Here is a 16,600-nt window from a genome sequence, read left to right as displayed (position 1 = left end):
CTACAGCGCGGCAAAGACGCTACTGCTGCTGGGGACACTGGCGAGCAAAGCAGGTCCTCAACTACCAGCCGACCCCAAACAACCGCATCCTGACCCCCTGAACCGCCCCGAGAACAAATAACCTCCCCTAAACGCCTCCGCCACCGGCAACCGCTGCACGCCGAACGTACGCTGTACGCATGCGCGAAATAGGAGCGCCACCGAATGAGGCTTCCTCTCCGAGTGACGCTTGCCATTGGTTGCCGAAAATGAACGAGTGCTTTCGTGCTTCTCCGGTGTGACTCTAAAGTCTAAAGGCGGGGGGGGGGGGGGGGGGGGGGGGAAGAGGGAAGCAAACGGCTCGAACGCTGCGCAGTGCATTGTGGGGCGGAAGAGGAGAGTCACCGCTCTGCTAGGGCCGCCATCTTGCCTGCGTCCGGACTTGCTCCCGTTTTCGGGGCCTGCTCCTTCTGCTCGCAGCGCAAAGCGGTGGAAACGGAGAGGACGAGGGGCCCGCCCGAGCGGTGCCGATGCGTGTAGAGCCTCCTCGCACCTCTCTCGAGCGCCGCTAGCGAAGGGGGCGGGGGTGGTCGGGCGGTCGCTGGCGCGGCCTCTCCTTTCCTCTGCCGGGATGGGTCGGTCCCGCAGCCGTAGCTCGTCCCGCTCCAAGCACACCAAGAGCTCTAAGCACAACAAGAAGAACCGGAGCCGATCGCGATCCCGCTCCCGGGAGAAGGAGCGGGCGCGGAAGCGCTCTAAGTCCCGGGAGAGCAAACGGAACCGGCGCCGGGAGTCCCGGTCCCGGTCCCGCTCCAACACGGCACCCTCCTCCCGCCGCGACCGGGAGCGGGAGCGCGATCGCGCCTCCTCCCCGCCCGATCGCATCGACATCTTCGGGCGCACGGTGAGCAAGCGCAGCAGCCTGGACGAGAAGCAGAAGCGGGAGGAGGAGGAGAAAAAAGCAGAGTTCGAGCGGCAGCGGAAAATGTGAGCCCCGGGCCTGGGCTGGGGGTTCGGGGGGCGGGGGTGGGGGGTGGGGGTGAGGGGAAGGGGGAGAGAAGGAGCCATGCTGTGCCCCGGGCGCCTTTCTCTCCGTGCCTTCCTCCTCCAGACAAGGGCAGCCTGCGGCTGAGGTAAAGGCGCTGAGGCCTAACTCCTGCCCGTTTTCCCGCCATCCTGCCCTCTCCTAAAGCCGGGCTCCCGCAGGTGCGTTGGGAGCCGCCCCCTCGGGACGCGAGCCTCCCGCACGCTGCCTGCCTCGCCGCCCGCTCTGCTCGCAGCCCTTGCGCCGCTGCTTTCCTGCGCTGCTTGTAAACTTCGCTCTGCGCAGGGGCCCTCCGCGCCCCGGTGGCTTTGTGCTGCACTGCCACACTGCCTGCCCCTCCCCTTCGTGGCGTGGAGCTGGTTATGCGTCGAGCGGAGGCATCTGGAATTGCTCGACTTAGGGTTTTAAGAAGTACCATGCAACGATTATATTAACACTGAGGGGTTTTTTTATTTTCTTGCCAAATGGGACAGTGAGATCCGGTGACTTGTTTTATTTGAAGCCTTTTCTTTTTTATGTTTTCATTGCGGGGAATGTGGTTATTTATAAAGTCTACAAAGATAGATAAATTCTGTTTTAATGAATGTTGGATGTGCATTAAGATGTTTAGCAATATTGTTAAGTTATGAAAGAGATCTTTATGCAGCAGAGAGAACAACGGTTTTAACACTTGTGATAAGAGAGATTCTTGCTCTTTGAATGTTGCCCTTGCTCCTTGGAGCGCTGAATCCAGAAGTAGCACTTGTTTGTATGTGTGAAGCCAAGCAGTTCTGTTAATTCTCAGGTGGACCTTTGAGTTTTATTTCAGCGATATTGTTCTAATGAAATACTAATTTCAGTTCAGAAGGCTTGATCACCACAAATTGTCACTTGAATTTTTGTTTCTCGATAACCTCCTTTGCTGACTTCAGAATTTGATAGTGATGTCATCAAAAACTTTCACAGTAACACAGACACCTGTGAAAATGTTGAAGGCTTTTTGTGTCATTGATCCTAATTTTGTGGTTTATAATTTTATTCAGTACCTAAATTAATAGAAGTGTTCCATACATATCTGTGATAAAGAACTGGAATGTGCTTAACAGTTTGAGAATACAGTGAGTGGTTTATCTTGGTATTCTAGAACTGTTTTAGTTCATATGTAAGTAATTTTTCTATACAGGTTTTGAAATTTTAAAATACTCATGAAGACTCTGTAGGAGGAATATGACATTTGAGTGACATTGGCAACAATAGTAAACTTTTTAAGGGAGAAACAGTATCAGAAAAGATTTGGTATAGAATTTTGATGCTTCTAGAATACACTTTAAATTTCAAAAAGGAAAAGCAATAAAAGTTAGAGTAGAAAACTGGTAGTTGAATAAGTCATGTGTAAATTGTGTTACATATGTTAACATATACTCGTGTTAGTGAAGGAAAGCAGTACTTTCTTGTTGACTGAATTAACTAGTGGATAATTCATATATTGAAAGTGACTTTCTTCTCATGTCTGTTAAAATCTTAATACATAGCCTAACTTCTGCTTTTTCCTATAATGCTAGTTTTCTATAAAGGCCTTGTGAATATAATGGTTCTTTTCCCTCAGAAGTCTGCTGAAATGTGAGCAGTTTGTTTTCTGGAGATTTTATAAAATTAGTCTTTCAGAAGTAAATGGAGCTTAATAAAAATACTTGTACATTAGTGAATTTATCTGTTTCTCTGGAGGTCAGGGTGGTAAATTTACACCTATATATAGGGTAGTCTTAAGTCCCTACCCTTTAAAAAAAAAAAAAAGGTTCATATAAACTACAGAACAAATGGTTGAGATTTATGTCTGTGTATTTGATTTTCTTGATAAACTCAAAGCCATCATATATATATATATATATTTGTAATATTGTCTTTGCCTGTGAATGTGAAAATATGTTTGCTTGGTTTAATTAAATTTGAATGGAATTTGTTGGGGTTAGGATTTAAACATGTGCAGGCACAGTGCTTTAATTTGAGTACATTGTCAGTTGCTGAGGATATTTGAAAACTTACTTCAGACATGAGTGTCAGGGGTATTTTTGTATGTATGTATTATCTTAATTCAGTTAGCTAACTTTTATTCCAGATTTCCCTGATGTTAGATGTAAAGCTAAAATAGTTGAATAAAACATGTGAACATGAGCCTTCTGAAGAATGATTTCTGTAGAACAGCCTCTTACCTACACTAAGCTTTATCAGTACAGGACAATGAGAGTACTCGCTGCTGAATAAATAGTCAGAAGAGGGAATAAAAACCTTTAAAAATAAAAGGGTATTTAGTATATAAAGGATGTTTAAGAATTTGTCCAGAGAGGATCATAGGTAGTGGCATGGCAGAGTCACAGTAACAGGATAAGGTTGATGCATTTTTCTGGATGGTGGTAGTGATCTAGGTTTTCATTTTGGTGGGGTTTGTTTGTTTGTTTTTCTGAAAAAAAATCACCTGAAGGTATTTTGTGTTGCTTCAGGAAAAGTGAATGCTGGCCTAATGTTCTACCAGCTAAGTTTCTTATCTCTTGAGGAACATAAGAAGGGTAATTGTCTTCTGGGGCTGAAAGTTGGTAAGTTGAGGGTTCCAGAACTTTGTACTGAAGGAGATAGACTGTCCGTTAGGTTCAGTACACTTTTGAAAAGAGGATACATGTACAATGGAAACTGGAAGCTTTTTCACCTCAATATTTCACATGTTTATCTAGATTAGTAATCCATATTTCATTATCTTCCTATTGCATATGTGCACATTATACACTGGGAAATCAAAATGTTAATAAATCCCGTAACATTTTTTTTTCTTTTTAAATTAGTTAGGTTTATGTCTCTCAATATAAATAAGGTAGGAAAATGGAAAAATTATGAAAATGACAGGATATTAAGATGTTACAACAGTAGTTGTTATTCTAAATCCTGGTTTCTGAGGCTGACGGGCCAGAAGATAAGTTTTTAAGACTGTTCTGTACTTCACAGAATACTTAAAATGAAAGTTCAGTTTCAAGGTTAAAAAGAACAATCTTCTTCCCAAAGCCCACAATAATTCTGTATAAATAGTACTATATGAAAAATAGCTATACAATATTTACTTTTATTGGTCTTTGGATATCCAGTTGCCATTTGTACTAGCAGTTACTACCTGAAAGATTTTTTTCTGATTTGGTAATAAACCTGCAAATTGACCTAATCTTTTTGTATCCTTTTTAGTGAAAACTTAAAACAATGATCAGGTTAAGTGATAATCCTGCTGCTAAATAAAAATAAAGACAAGATGACATTTGAAAGTATTTCCAAAATTCAGATCATGAAAAACTGTGAAGTTTACAGGGATTTGGTTAGTGCTTGGTATTGGTATATTTTATCTTTCTTGGATAATTACAGTAGCAACAGAGTGCTGCAATTAAGAGGTTAAGGACAGGTGAGGTACTTAAAATTTGATAAGGGAAATGATTGGATAACTAGATTAGAGATACAACACCTGGAATTCTTGTTAAAATTTTCAAATTACATATGTTACTACTTCTGTCTTCTATTTTAGTTATTAGAGATTAGTTTGATGCCTTTGAGGTGAGGGCTTTAGGACAAGATTTTACAAGAGATTATTGCTACATACAGCCTAAAAATGAGACCATTTAAATTCCTGAAGGGTAAAGGATAGCCAAAGTTTGGTGTGGTATTATTTTTTTTTCTTCTTTTTTTTTAACTTTTTTCTCCCCCCTCGCTCCCCCCGCCCCCCCCCCCCCCCCCCAAAAAAAAGAAAAAAAAAAAAGAAAAGAAAAGATCAAGAAGTAGTATGATAAGCTGTCTCCTTAAACTTAGTCCCTTGAGATGTGGAGAGATGCTAAATATGGTACGGTCTGAATGGGTTCCCTGCACTGGGAACACCGATTGCCTGAATATTCACTTTCTTTAAATGTAGGGCAAAACATTCTTTAAATATATATGATCTGTGTGTATAAGGTATAAAATATTAAAAGTGATTCAGTAGCGTGGCTGCTGCTGTGTACTTGAAAGAGTTTGTTTCAGTGCATTCATTGTTGATAGAAAAGTAATCCTTGTGTTTGCATTTTGTAGTCGTCAACAAGAAATTGAAGAGAAACTCATAGAGGAAGAAACTGCTCGAAGAGTGGAAGAGCTTGTGGCTAAACGTGTAGAAGAAGAGTTGGAGAAAAGGAAGGATGAGATTGAGCGAGAGGTTCTCCGCAGGGTGGAGGAGGCTAAGCGCATCATGGAAAAACAGTTGCTCGAAGAACTCGAGCGACAGCGACAAGCTGAACTTGCAGCACAAAAAGCCAGAGAGGTAACGCTCGGTCGTTTGGAAAGTAGAGACAGTCCATGGCAAAACTTTCAGTGTCGGTTTGTGCCTCCTGTTCGGTTCAGAAAGAGATGGAATACAGCAAATCTAATTCCCTTCTCGTATAAACTTGCATTGCTGCGAAACTTAATTTCTAGCCTATTCAGAGGAGCTCACTGATACTTAAACAGTTATTCTCCTAAAACCTGAACAAGGATACTTGATTTTTAATGGAACTGACCTACATATTTCAGAATTGTTTGAAACTTTTGCCATGGCTGCAGGATTTATCAGCGGTCCTTTCATTTTTGGGGAAGGGTATTGAAAATCTGTAATTATGTATCCTTCATTTGTTTCATTTTGTTTACCTAGACTGTAAGAGGCTTTTGCCTTCAGTCAGGCAAAAAGCAGGGTCCAGCAGTGAGCTGCAGTACCTGTCTAACAAATAGGTGTCTTAACTCTTTGTTTAAAATGAACATTTTCCTTGAGCATACATTGGACTAATTCTGGGACTTCGAGCATAAGCCCATCCATGTCTTCACGAAGGATCTATGTCCAAATCATGATATCCATTTTTAATAACTACTAACAACTCCTTTTTTTTCTCTAGAAGTTATAAAAGAGCAGGTTGCCCTTGTCTGAAGTCAAGCTGAACATGTGACTTGGGGTTGTTTTTTTTTTTGTTTGTTTTTGGTTTTTTTTGTTTGTTTGGTTTTGGTTTTTTTGGTTTTTTTTTTCATCAGCAGCTGGAGCAGAAGCTGAAAATGTCTTTCTGTGAGACAGTAACTTGCTACTAAAGGCTTTGATGCCTGCCTGCACCAATCATTCCAGGATCCAGAAATTTCAAGACAGACTTTAAACTGTAATGGAAATTTCTGCTAAATAATCATAAGTCTCAAATGCCTTTTTCAGTCTGTACCTCCTACATAATTTATTTTAAATTACTATTTTGATTGGCTTACAAAAGGAAAGACAGTAGCAATGAAGCTTTCTCCTCCATACTAAACATGACTTGTCTGTAACATAGCATCTTTAAAAAAAAAAAAAAGACAAAAAAAACCCCAAAACCGGAACAGTGAGTTACAACAAATATTAAGAGTATTAAATTACACTTGTTTTACAAATTCAAACCTTACCGTGAAAGAACTTAAGTTGAATTTAGATGTCTGTAGTCAGCGTACATTTCATATATAGAGGTTCTCATTTGATCAGATGGATGACTTTTTTTTTTTTTTTTTTTTTTCCCTATTGTCAGTGTGATGTGGAGAAGTCCCATCAGTTTTTTATAATGCAGAATAAACTTCCATGCCTGGAGTGAGGTGTGCTAGCTAGTAGCTGGTTACTAGTCATAGTAAGAAGTTTTCTCTTCGTATGCTTGCTTTGTTCGTATTAACTTTTTTTTCTTACACAGACACAATCTCTGGCTAACTTTAAATCTTCCAAATATTAAAATAATTGGGATATATATTATGTGAACTGAAAAACCTCAAAAAACTTTCACGCAGTCTTCATATTTATGAGTTGCATAACAAAGTTCCATAAAATTCACCAAGAAAACAAGAATTACAAGGCTTTATTTCCTGATCTTGCCTTCCCTGGACTCCTGAATTTCAAGTTCAGACTGCAAATGACAGTTTCAGCTGTCTTAAAATTGTCAAAATACTGAATGTTTAGTCCATTCTCCCCATGAAAGAAGCCCATAGCTCCATGAAGTATGGATTACCATTTGTATTTTTCACTAACAGTAAATGTATTTTTCTTATTAATTGTTTGCCTTAGGAATGATTTACATATTTTTGTTCCTTCTTATCATAAACATCTGCATTCCTCAGCTCAGCCTTCCTTGTATGTTGTTTCTTTATAAATGGTTGAGCTGCTGATGCAGGTATTGCCAAGCTAACAGTACAAATCATTTTAAAGAGGAAGCTGGCGCGTATGGCAGCCGAGGAGCACACTCTGCAGGACACTGGACAAGACAGTAAATATTCAACTTTTAATGCTGATTAAAGGAGTATAGGTAAAGAATACGTAGGTATACTTAATTGGTGAGACAAACTATTCACTTTATTTATATTTTCTATATTACTTTTTAATTTGGTAAATACTATCCAGTTTTCGTAGTTGTCCTTGTTGATTTGTGTGATAATAAAATTCTAGTAATAAATTGTCAGGATTCTGTGATTAGGGAGGGTTTAGTTGGTTGCTGTTTGGACTGGGCGGGATGATTTAAATTGAGTACTAGAAACCAGTTTTAGTGGCTGCACAATTTACCGTTGTGAGACAAAATAGGTGGCTGTAAAGCTACCACTTTAAGTCAGTTCACAAAAGAATTCTGAGAAAGATTAGTGAACATACAGAAAGGGATGTTTTACTTTACTAACATCTTGCCCTGTCCTCCCCTTTAGGAAGAAGAGCGTGCAAAGCGTGAGGAACTAGAGCGAATACTAGAAGAGAATAATCGAAAAATTGCAGAAGCACAAGCTAAACTGGTATGTGGAGATGTAGTTAACTGTTCTGTAGGGGAATACAGGTCCCTCTGCCTGATTTGCAACATAATTAAAATAAACAGATGGACCCCTTTCTAGATTTTAACTTACCATTGCCAGTTATGTCAGTAGCGTTGCTTTCCTTCCCTTGACCATAGGAGACCAGATCCTTAGCCGTAATACTAGTCTAAAAAACTAGTTCAAGTGTAGTTAGTTCAGGGGAAGAAAACTGCCTTCAGAATTTTAAAAATACATTTTTAACTATATCTCACAGGGAAGGTTGAAGTAAGTTTGCAAACTTGTTCAGCTTCTAGAACAGAAGTGACTAACTGTTTTGTTGAGCAGGACAAGTACAAACTGGATTTGAGAATAGTATAATGTTGATTTACAAGTGTTGAAAGGAATTTTCAGCATAAGCTTAAGATGTCTATGTTATGAAGGTCTAGCTTACGTTGGTCTCCAAGCCTATTTAAGCAGGTGCCGGCCTCATGAGAACTTTCAATATGTTTTAGCTGATTCTAATCATTAATGATAAGCCAAACTAAGCTTATTCTAAATCCCAATTAACTCTTACCGGTTTCAGTTACCCAAGTAGTTGCACGTTTTTCAGGTAAAGATGATGCTTCTTAAAACTGCTTGAACTATATCTGCTTTAGATCTCTTCCTGGTTTACCCTTTTCTCAACCCCCTATGGTGGAAATAAGACAAATAGAAAATTTAAAATATTAACTGACATAATGAACAAAATAAGCACCTTGTAAGACCACTGGAAGAGCTGTAAGAACCATAAGTCAGTGTAAGGATTGACTTACTCAAGATCAAGTAAAGATTGTTCTGAATTAGGAGGGAGTTTTAGATGGGTTTTGGAGTGGGGAGACCTGTTTGGCGGTCTGTTACTTCACTGTATTGTGCTTTCATCTGACACATGGCAGGTGTCGGGGGAATATCTCTATATGTACACTGACTTCTTTAATTAAAATGTAATATGTTGTTTGCTAGGTAATGCTGAAAAACATTGCAAGTAAGCACTCAAGATTTCAATACATTAGCTGTAGACAGTTTTCAGTGTTTCTCCTAAACTCCATTCAAGTAGCCATTTTATAAATAGTTTCACTGAAACCAGCTATGGCATCTAGCTCGGGTAGAACTGCTTACATACCTGTGCAGGACTGGACCTGTTTGGACATTAATATGGACTTGTAAGTGGCTTTTATGACTACAAAATATGCTGGCCTAAATTCTACCATTTTCATGTATAGGCTGAAGAACAATTGAAAATTGTTGAAGAACAAAGAAAGATTCATGAGGAGAGGATGAAACTAGAACAAGAGAGACAACGTCAGCAAAAAGAAGAGCAAAAAATGATCCTGGGCAAAGGAAAGTCTAGGCCAAAACTGTCCTTCTCACTAAAAAGCCAGGATTAAATTGCAACTCTGAACTCTTAAAAGAAACAAACAAAAAACCCAACAAAAAAGGAAAACAAAAAAAAACTTTGTATGGTAGCTTCATGTTGAAGTGTTGGTTGGTTTGGGTTTTTTTTGTTCTTTTTGGTTTTTTTCCTCTTTTATTTTTTTCCCCTCTCTTTTTTTGGTTTTGTTTTTTTTTTTGTCTTTTGAAAGTCTGGAAAGTTAGCTTGTTCTAATAGGGGCTGTGCTCTGCAATTCTTAAATATTTTTTTTTTTAAAACTTCCATTAAGTTAAACCCTTATCAGATCATTGTTGCCTTTTAGAGGGTAATCTGTTCTCATCAATTTTCTTTCTGTGGTAGTGGTCTGAAGCAGATCAGGTCACTTTGTGAATTGTGGATGATCTGATAAGGTTTTACTGACCTACTCATCAGAGTTTGACTCTGATAATTGACAGAACTTTATACTGGGTATTGCTGACTTTTAATATTTTTATTTTTTTTTAAGTCAGTAAATACATGAGTAAATTGCCATAGTATTACTGGACCTCTGTGGTTTATTGTTAAATCAGTGTCCTATGATACTGTCACATTGTTGCGCTTGATGTTCCTGATACAGGTAAGGAAATAGTTTGTCATACCTGCTATGAATACATAGAGGGAGTTCAGTATTGTCTCTGTTAGATTTGTTTTTATTACATTGACAGCATTCAACCAGCGTTCCCCATTGTGTAAATAAACCAATTTGCTGAATAAAGTGAAAGTCTTAAATTCATATGTTTAAGTAAATTTTTTTAGTACACTTCTATAACAGCCGAGTGACAATTTACATTGTTAAATTCGAGACTATAGTGGTATTTTTTTTTTATTTTGCTTTAAACTGTTGTGGCTTCTCCTGTTTATAATGCAAAATTACACACAGTAAAAAAAAAAAAAAAATCCCTGCAGTTGTGAATGTTTTTGATGGCTGCTGCTGCTGTTTTCATGAATGTTGGTTTTTATTCTGACAGAGACTTATTTCAGCTGTAGTATCACGCTTAAACAGCTGTTTGGCTTACTGCACCCGGACCAGTACTTCAATATCTAATCCCCTCCAGTTCACCTCATAATGCAGTATATTGTATAAGTTAACATCATTACCATATAATGAATCTGATGGGTCCTAAAGGATTTAAAAATGGAAGTTTTTTTTTTCCCAAAGAACTGGACTGGCTAGCATACTTGAAGTGAAAAACAGAAAGTGAGATTCTGTTGAAATACACTGTTTTATCCAGAAGGCAACTGTTACTCATATACAGATCTTGAACGTTATCCATTTATATATACAGGTTTTATTTTGAAAAATGAGAAACTACAGATTGAAAACCATATATAAACTCCCCTTTTGGTATATAATTCTTCTACCAAAACCTGGTTACTATAGCTTGTCCAGTTCTAAAACTTTCTTTTTCCTATTGGTGTGCAACATCTGTAGTAACCATAAAACAAAAACTACCAGTAGTTGTCTGAGCATTTGAATATCACTGGGCAAAGTTGGAAATCATTCCTGATGTTCCCAAAGGATCTGTTTCTGTAGATTTGGCAAGTTAAATGTGGGAGCAAGTTGCATGTGCCACTGAAAGCAGTATTCAACGTGCTTTGTATGAAACCTGGGCTTGGGGGCAGATTGATGTGTATCGCTTTGTCCAGTATGTCAAGAAAAATGTGAAGACAGTAAAATACCTACACTATTACTGTACTTAATTTGTCTATATCTTGTATTACAAAAGAAGGTTGAAGGTTGCTTAATGCATAAAAACAAAATTCAAAGCCAAATAAATCATGTACATGACCTGTTGGCAGGAGCAGGCTGTATTTAAAGCTCAACTGATACCTGTATTTCTCAAACAGAAAACATCCCCTTTTCCCTTATGAGAAACAAGCTATTAAAAGTCAATACTCAAAACAGACCTATGCATTTTTGTTTCCTCTCCTCTTCCAGAAGCAAGACACTTAAGTTCTCATATGTGCAGCTGTTGTACCAAAGCATTTTGTCCTACACTGCTAATTTGATGCTAATTAGTAGCATTTGTTCCTTACAGTTAACATTGCGTAGGCTTAGACTTGAGAGGCTATTTTCAGTCACACCTTCAGGACTACTGTGTGGACAAAATGTCCAGTCACAGTTAGGGTTGCCTTTTTTCCATTCTAAACTTGCTGCCTGTGTTTCTTTCCCCCAACCCTCAAAAAAGGGAAACCAGACACGTATTTCTATTTTTCTGTTGAGGCAGAATTTCAGTTGGTAGAAACTACTGTTCTAAAGCATTCTGTATTTCATAGGGAGGTCTCGTAGACCTGGTGTGGGCGGACATCATGTTTGCATTATTCTGGGGTTTTCTTCCTTTTTTAAAATGGAGGGCCTCAGGGATACGCTTGATTTCTAGGAAAATAAAGGTGGACACAGTTTGGGTAGGGGGTAAATTGGCTTTTGATGATAAGAGCTCAAGATATTCTTGTATTCCCTTAAAACTTGATACCTGTCTGATGCAAAGTAGGTTAGAACGTAGACCAGCATTTGCATAGTGATTTAACTGAGTGTGAGCTGTGTGTGAGTTTGCATCAGGATATGAACCTACCTAGAGAAATTGCTGTTAAAAATTGTGTTGGGTGTTTAATTTTTCTTCCATTATAGTTAAAAGTTTCAATTTCAAATTTTGGTTAGGCAGTTTTTTGGTTTGTTCTGGCTTTTTGCAAGGAGGTGGGGGTTTTTTTCTTCCCCCTTCCCCCTGCCCCCAGGAGGCATTTTTTGTTACCACCTATCTTGCACAGCATTCATTTCCCTTACATGATGACAGAAGAGATCTTAGTTTTCCCAAACCCTGTTCATAAATGTCCTGGAGAATTGTTCTAATGCTGAACAATGCATCTATCCAGCAGAGGCAGGAGAGAGTGGGAGTGCAGCAGAATCCTAGCAGTGTGCTGTTACTTTGGAGATTTGTTAAACCGCCCTTTGAACTTCCCATGTTTGCTATCATCATTTGTCCAAGCACAAGCAGAAAGCTGACTGCTGTGAAATGTGCTGGAGAGCTGGTGTCCTTGAAGCTTAGCAAAGCAGAGACGATTAGGTTGGCGAAGATGTCTAAGCTGCCAAGCAACTGCATACCTACGTACAGGCGGATATGTCAGTATTACCTTACTGAAGTATCACTACTTCATCCGCTCCTATCTTGTCTTGAAAAAGAAGGATCTTCATTGTCTCTGTTCTCTTAAGCTTTGTGTCGCCTCATACACCTCACCATGCCTATTGCCCTTGCTGACCCAAAGATTATAAACTCCTCTTTCCAGTGCTACTAACATGCCCTCTTACGATCCTTTTGAGCTTCTGTGCCATTTTTTGCATGTATACTGAAGGTGTTGGTTGTGATTCACTCACTGTGTGAGGTGTCTCAAACATCTTCAGAGTATTTGGGGATGTGTCATCCCTTTGGCAAGCAGGAGAAGAAGGATGAGCGCTGTGACCGCAGGGTCTCGGCTCAGTGCAAGCTCACATGAAAATCAGGTTGATAAACACTTTTCAGTTTGCGTTACAGAGGTAACATTTCAGGAGAGAACTGTGGAGCTGCCTGTCTGCCTACGGCTCTTTCCAAGACAGGAGAACCTGGTCAAAGTGCCCAGGCTGGTGCAGTTTCAGACCAACAGGCCTGTCCGGCTGGAGCTGCACCATAGCTTTTGCACATCTCTGTTCCGTTTTCATGCTAGTACTACCAAATGCGTGTGTTCTGGGTTATCCCCCTCTTCCCAACGCACTGTTCTGTTAGCCAGCTGAAGAGTGCTGAGCCTCTGTTGACATTTCCACAGGGAACAACCTGGTCAGCTCTGCTGCACAAGGGGACGTAAACCCTTAGAAAAGGCTGGTCATATAGAAGTTTGATCCCTGGTCTTGTTTCCCACACCACATATCTCATCGCAGACCACAACATAATGTAAGATTTTTGTTTTCTCAGGGTAATACTGGGAACCAGTGTAAAAATAAGTCATAAACAGAGAAGTAAAATGTATGGTTAGGACGTTCCCACTTCTTTTCTGATTTTTATTACAAGGCTGCTTGAATTCTGTGGCTGTATTTAGGAACAACCAAGCTCATTTTCTAAAGAAGCTATGGTTAACCAAGATTGCGGTTATAAAACAGACATGGAGAAGGCAAATTAACATCTACATATATACTCGCTCTACAGTAAATGCAGAAAATGTATTGTTACGGTGTGAATGAGATTTTAGGAGCTGTTTCAAGTATCCAGCATGTTTGTATAAACAGTAAACAATCCACTTAAATCAGTAAGTGTTAATCATGCCATCATTTGTCTTTATTAAATTTAGCAGTAATTCTATAATCTCTTCAACTTTCAAAATGGTAGATTTTCAAGTAATGGTGAGTGATGGTAAGCTGTTCCACTTAAAATATTTCACGTCCCGTGTATTCTCACTGCCGATGTTCAGACTGATGTTTAAGAGAATCAGGGATTGTGGGCCCGATCCTGATCCCATTCAGACGAGGTGCCTTTTTGTTACAGATTTCGCAGGATCAGAGCCAATGCCTATGTAATTATTGCCCAGATCACTGTCGGAAAGAAGCCGAAAGGGAGTTATTCAGCAGTAAACCCGATTTTTGCTCTCAAGCTGGCTGAGGTGCAGGAAATAAAGGTTTAAGCAGTGCAAATGGCAGATTCCAGGTTTTTCCCTGAAGGATGAGGGAAAAGCAGGTCTCACCTGCTCGCCGGGCTTGCGGATCCGTCCATCCGTCCGTCCTCCGGTCGGGGCGGCCCGGGCGCGGGGGGACGGGGCGCCGCTGGCCGGGAGCGGCAGCGTTTCCTCCCCCCGAAGCCGGTCCCCTGCGAGGTGTCCGCCAGGGAGCCGCGTTCCCCGCGCAGCCCGGAGTATCTGCGGGGCCTCCTGCCAAACAGCCCCGGAGAGCCGCTGCGGCGGCCGGAGCCCGCTGCTAACTTCCTCACCTCTGTGAGCTTTTTGGCTTTTAAACCCCGGTCCCCAGCCCGCACTTTCACGTTTTCTCCGTGTCCGAGGCGATTCCTGCTGCTCCTCGGAAGCGAGGCGGGAGAGTCGGAGGCCGATGCGGCGGCGGGTCGGGGACAGGGATGGGGAGGGAGTGCGGCTGCACCGCGGCTGCCCAGGGGCTCCGAGCGCCGCCTGCCGCCCCCGCCCCCGCCCCGCCCGGCCCGGCCCGGCCCCGCTCGGACCCGCAGGTTGCTCCGCGGCGCGCAAGGCGCCCGCCGCCCCGACCCGGCCGCGGGGATCGGCCCTTCGGGCAGAAAGGGCGACCCGAGTGGAGCAGCAGTCGAGCCCGCATTTCCCTAGATATCTTAACCTTTGTTGCTTGGCTGAGCTCGGAGATAAGTTCCCGGTTGTTCTCCAGGTTCTTACTTACAAGTGATTTTTATACACCTTCCCCGTGCATCACCAGGATGCTGGGGAGTAGAGTAAAACAGCTGTATTTACCTAAAATGATTAGCCGCTGGACAATAGAAGTGGAGTGATATATTTAGCTACAGGAGGATATTTTCAGACAATACCAGGGCTCTTCATTTCCTCTGGTTTACTTAAAGCAAGGATACGGGGAGTTAGAGGTCACAGTTTACTCACAGCTTTTACAAAACACCGCTCGTAACCTTTTGCTTCAAAACAAACAGAAGCAGCAGCATCAAAAAATTGAGGTAAACCTATCTTACACGTCTAAGAGCATTTATCAGGCTTAGTGTTTACATTGGCTCACGACTGGATACACACCACACATTTGTTTAAAAGTTCAATAATTAAGTACTTTCCTCCCCTCACTGGCGAAGCCCTCCTTTGATGCCCCTCGATGCGCATAGATACCCAGTCTCTGTCTCCCGCTCGAGTGCTAAGTTTCCGTCCCGGGAATCAGATCCTTTCCCACCAAATTGCGTCGCCGGATCTGCAATTCCTTCCTCACTGCAAATTAAATTTAATTAAGCAGTTTACTTAAAGCGTATTCGATGTTTTGTGTGAAAAGCAAACTGATTTCTTTGTTTCCCTGAGTGGTAGTTTTCATTAGAGAAGCTACCCAACACAATTAACACAAAATCTATGGGGCATCGAGCGCGCCTCAAACCTCCTCTCCCCTCTGTTGGGAGCGGGAGGAGCGTCTGTGCCAGGCGGGGCGAGGGGGGCTGAAACACCAGTTTAGTTAAAAACAGGGGGGAAAGCCAATATTTTTCTTCCAAATGGATCAGGGACATAAATTGCAGTGCCAGTCGTTTTCCTTATAAGGGCTTCTCCGCATTCGTCTAAAAGCTGAACGAGCAGCACCACTAACCCGATTTTTAAGTAAGTGCCCATATTTCTTAGGGAATAAAATGATGCGAAATGGGCTCTTTATTACGGTCTTGCCTAGCATGCTCTTCGCGTGCCTTAACTAGAAGGTAGGGAAATGGCAGAAAGAGCGCCGTAATTTCCCGGGATTTAATTTTTAATCCTTTCTGCAGATACTATTTTGGCAAGAAATCCCTGCTAGAAGAAATTCGGTAACCCCCTTCATTTTACGGGAGCGACTGTGACACGACACAGCCGGCGCTCAGCCGCGGCGCAGCTCCGGGCGCGGACCGTTGGCTTGTGCCGCCTCCCCGGCCCGGTGCCACCGCCCGCGGCAGCGGCACCGGCGCCTTACGTCGTATCGGCCGGCCCGTTTGGCGGGATAGCCGCGTAGGCGCCGGGCAGGGCAGGACCCGCGGCAGCCGCGGCCGGGGGGGACAGCCGAGGTGGACCGCTGTCCCCTGCGGAGGGCTGGCGCTGGCCGCTAGTGGGAGCTGTGGCCCCGTGGAAGCGCCGCGGCGCGCCGGGCACCGAGCGCGGCGGCGGCCGCACCCGCGGGGGCTGCGGCGCCCCCCCCACTCCGGCGCCCTCCACACTGCCGAGAGGCCCTCCGGAGCCGCTGGGGAGGGAAGCGTCTCCAGCGCTGCCCGCGGGCAGCTCCCTCTGCCCAGGAATTAATAATAAAATTAATTAGAAGGGCCAGGTGTCGGCGAGATACGTGGGGTCTGAAAAAGAACTGGATCCGACCCCCTCCCACCCCCGCGAGGGCGGAAGGGAGGGAAGAGGCGCTGAGCCATCCCCAGGGAAAGGCGAGGGAGCCCATCCCCGGCCTGAGCGCCGCCAGCTGCCGCTGCTCCGCGCCCCTCTGCGGGGGCTCCCCGTGCCCGACTCCTCTTTGCGGCGGGACGGCCCGCGGCTTCTTGTTGCGCAACCAGACAAACCTGGGAAGCTCGGAGACCCCGTGGAAAGGGTCAGTCGGGACCGAGCGTGGGAGAACCCCCTGCCCCCCCTTCACCCGGCGGGGCACCCGCAGAAAGTTGAGCGGGGAGCTCCTCGCCAGCGGAGGGCCG

The 16,600-nt window shown here is 42.9% G+C and overlaps 1 protein-coding gene and 1 long non-coding RNA gene across 3 annotated transcripts; one reads left to right on the top strand and one right to left on the bottom strand.

Moving 5' to 3' along the window:
* The first annotated feature begins 332 nt into the window (after positions 1–332).
* On the top strand, positions 333–9,981 carry ARGLU1 (arginine and glutamate rich 1). Of its 2 annotated transcripts, XM_055702019.1 has the most exons (4): positions 333–966; positions 5,096–5,321; positions 7,721–7,804; positions 9,061–9,981. In XM_055702019.1, the coding sequence occupies exons 1-4, from the start codon at positions 611–613 to the stop codon at positions 9,223–9,225; spliced, it is 831 nt and encodes a 276-aa protein (XP_055557994.1). In that variant the 5' UTR covers positions 333–610; the 3' UTR covers positions 9,226–9,981. The 2 variants fall into 2 exon arrangements, with proteins under 2 accessions (XP_055557994.1, XP_055557995.1); XM_055702020.1 differs by lacking the exons at positions 7,721–7,804; positions 9,061–9,981 and adding an exon at positions 7,236–7,496 and having other exon boundaries at positions 346–966.
* On the bottom strand, positions 9,346–14,432 carry LOC129735355 (uncharacterized). Its single transcript, XR_008730890.1, has 2 exons — positions 13,953–14,432; positions 9,346–13,803 (listed from the first exon to the last, which is right to left on the bottom strand). It is a non-coding gene; the product is annotated as an uncharacterized LOC129735355 (long non-coding RNA).
* Positions 14,433–16,600: the final 2,168 nt, after the last annotated feature.

The sequence above is a fragment of the Falco cherrug genome, chromosome 2 (assembly GCF_023634085.1).
Source record: "Falco cherrug isolate bFalChe1 chromosome 2, bFalChe1.pri, whole genome shotgun sequence".
Classification (NCBI taxonomy): domain Eukaryota; kingdom Metazoa; phylum Chordata; class Aves; order Falconiformes; family Falconidae; genus Falco; species Falco cherrug.
Note: the sequence above shows the minus strand (reverse complement) of the source record. Positions and strands in the feature narration are given on the sequence as shown.

Coding starts and splice junctions, on each gene's coding strand:
- ARGLU1 (XM_055702019.1), top strand. CDS start 611: ATGGGTCGGTCCCGCAGCCGTAGCTCGTCCCGCTCCAAGCACACCAAG. Junction 5,322..7,720: donor CAGCACAAAAAGCCAGAGAG/GTAACGCTCGGT, acceptor CCTCCCCTTTAG/GAAGAAGAGCGTGCAAAGCG. Junction 7,805..9,060: donor CAGAAGCACAAGCTAAACTG/GTATGTGGAGAT, acceptor TTTCATGTATAG/GCTGAAGAACAATTGAAAAT.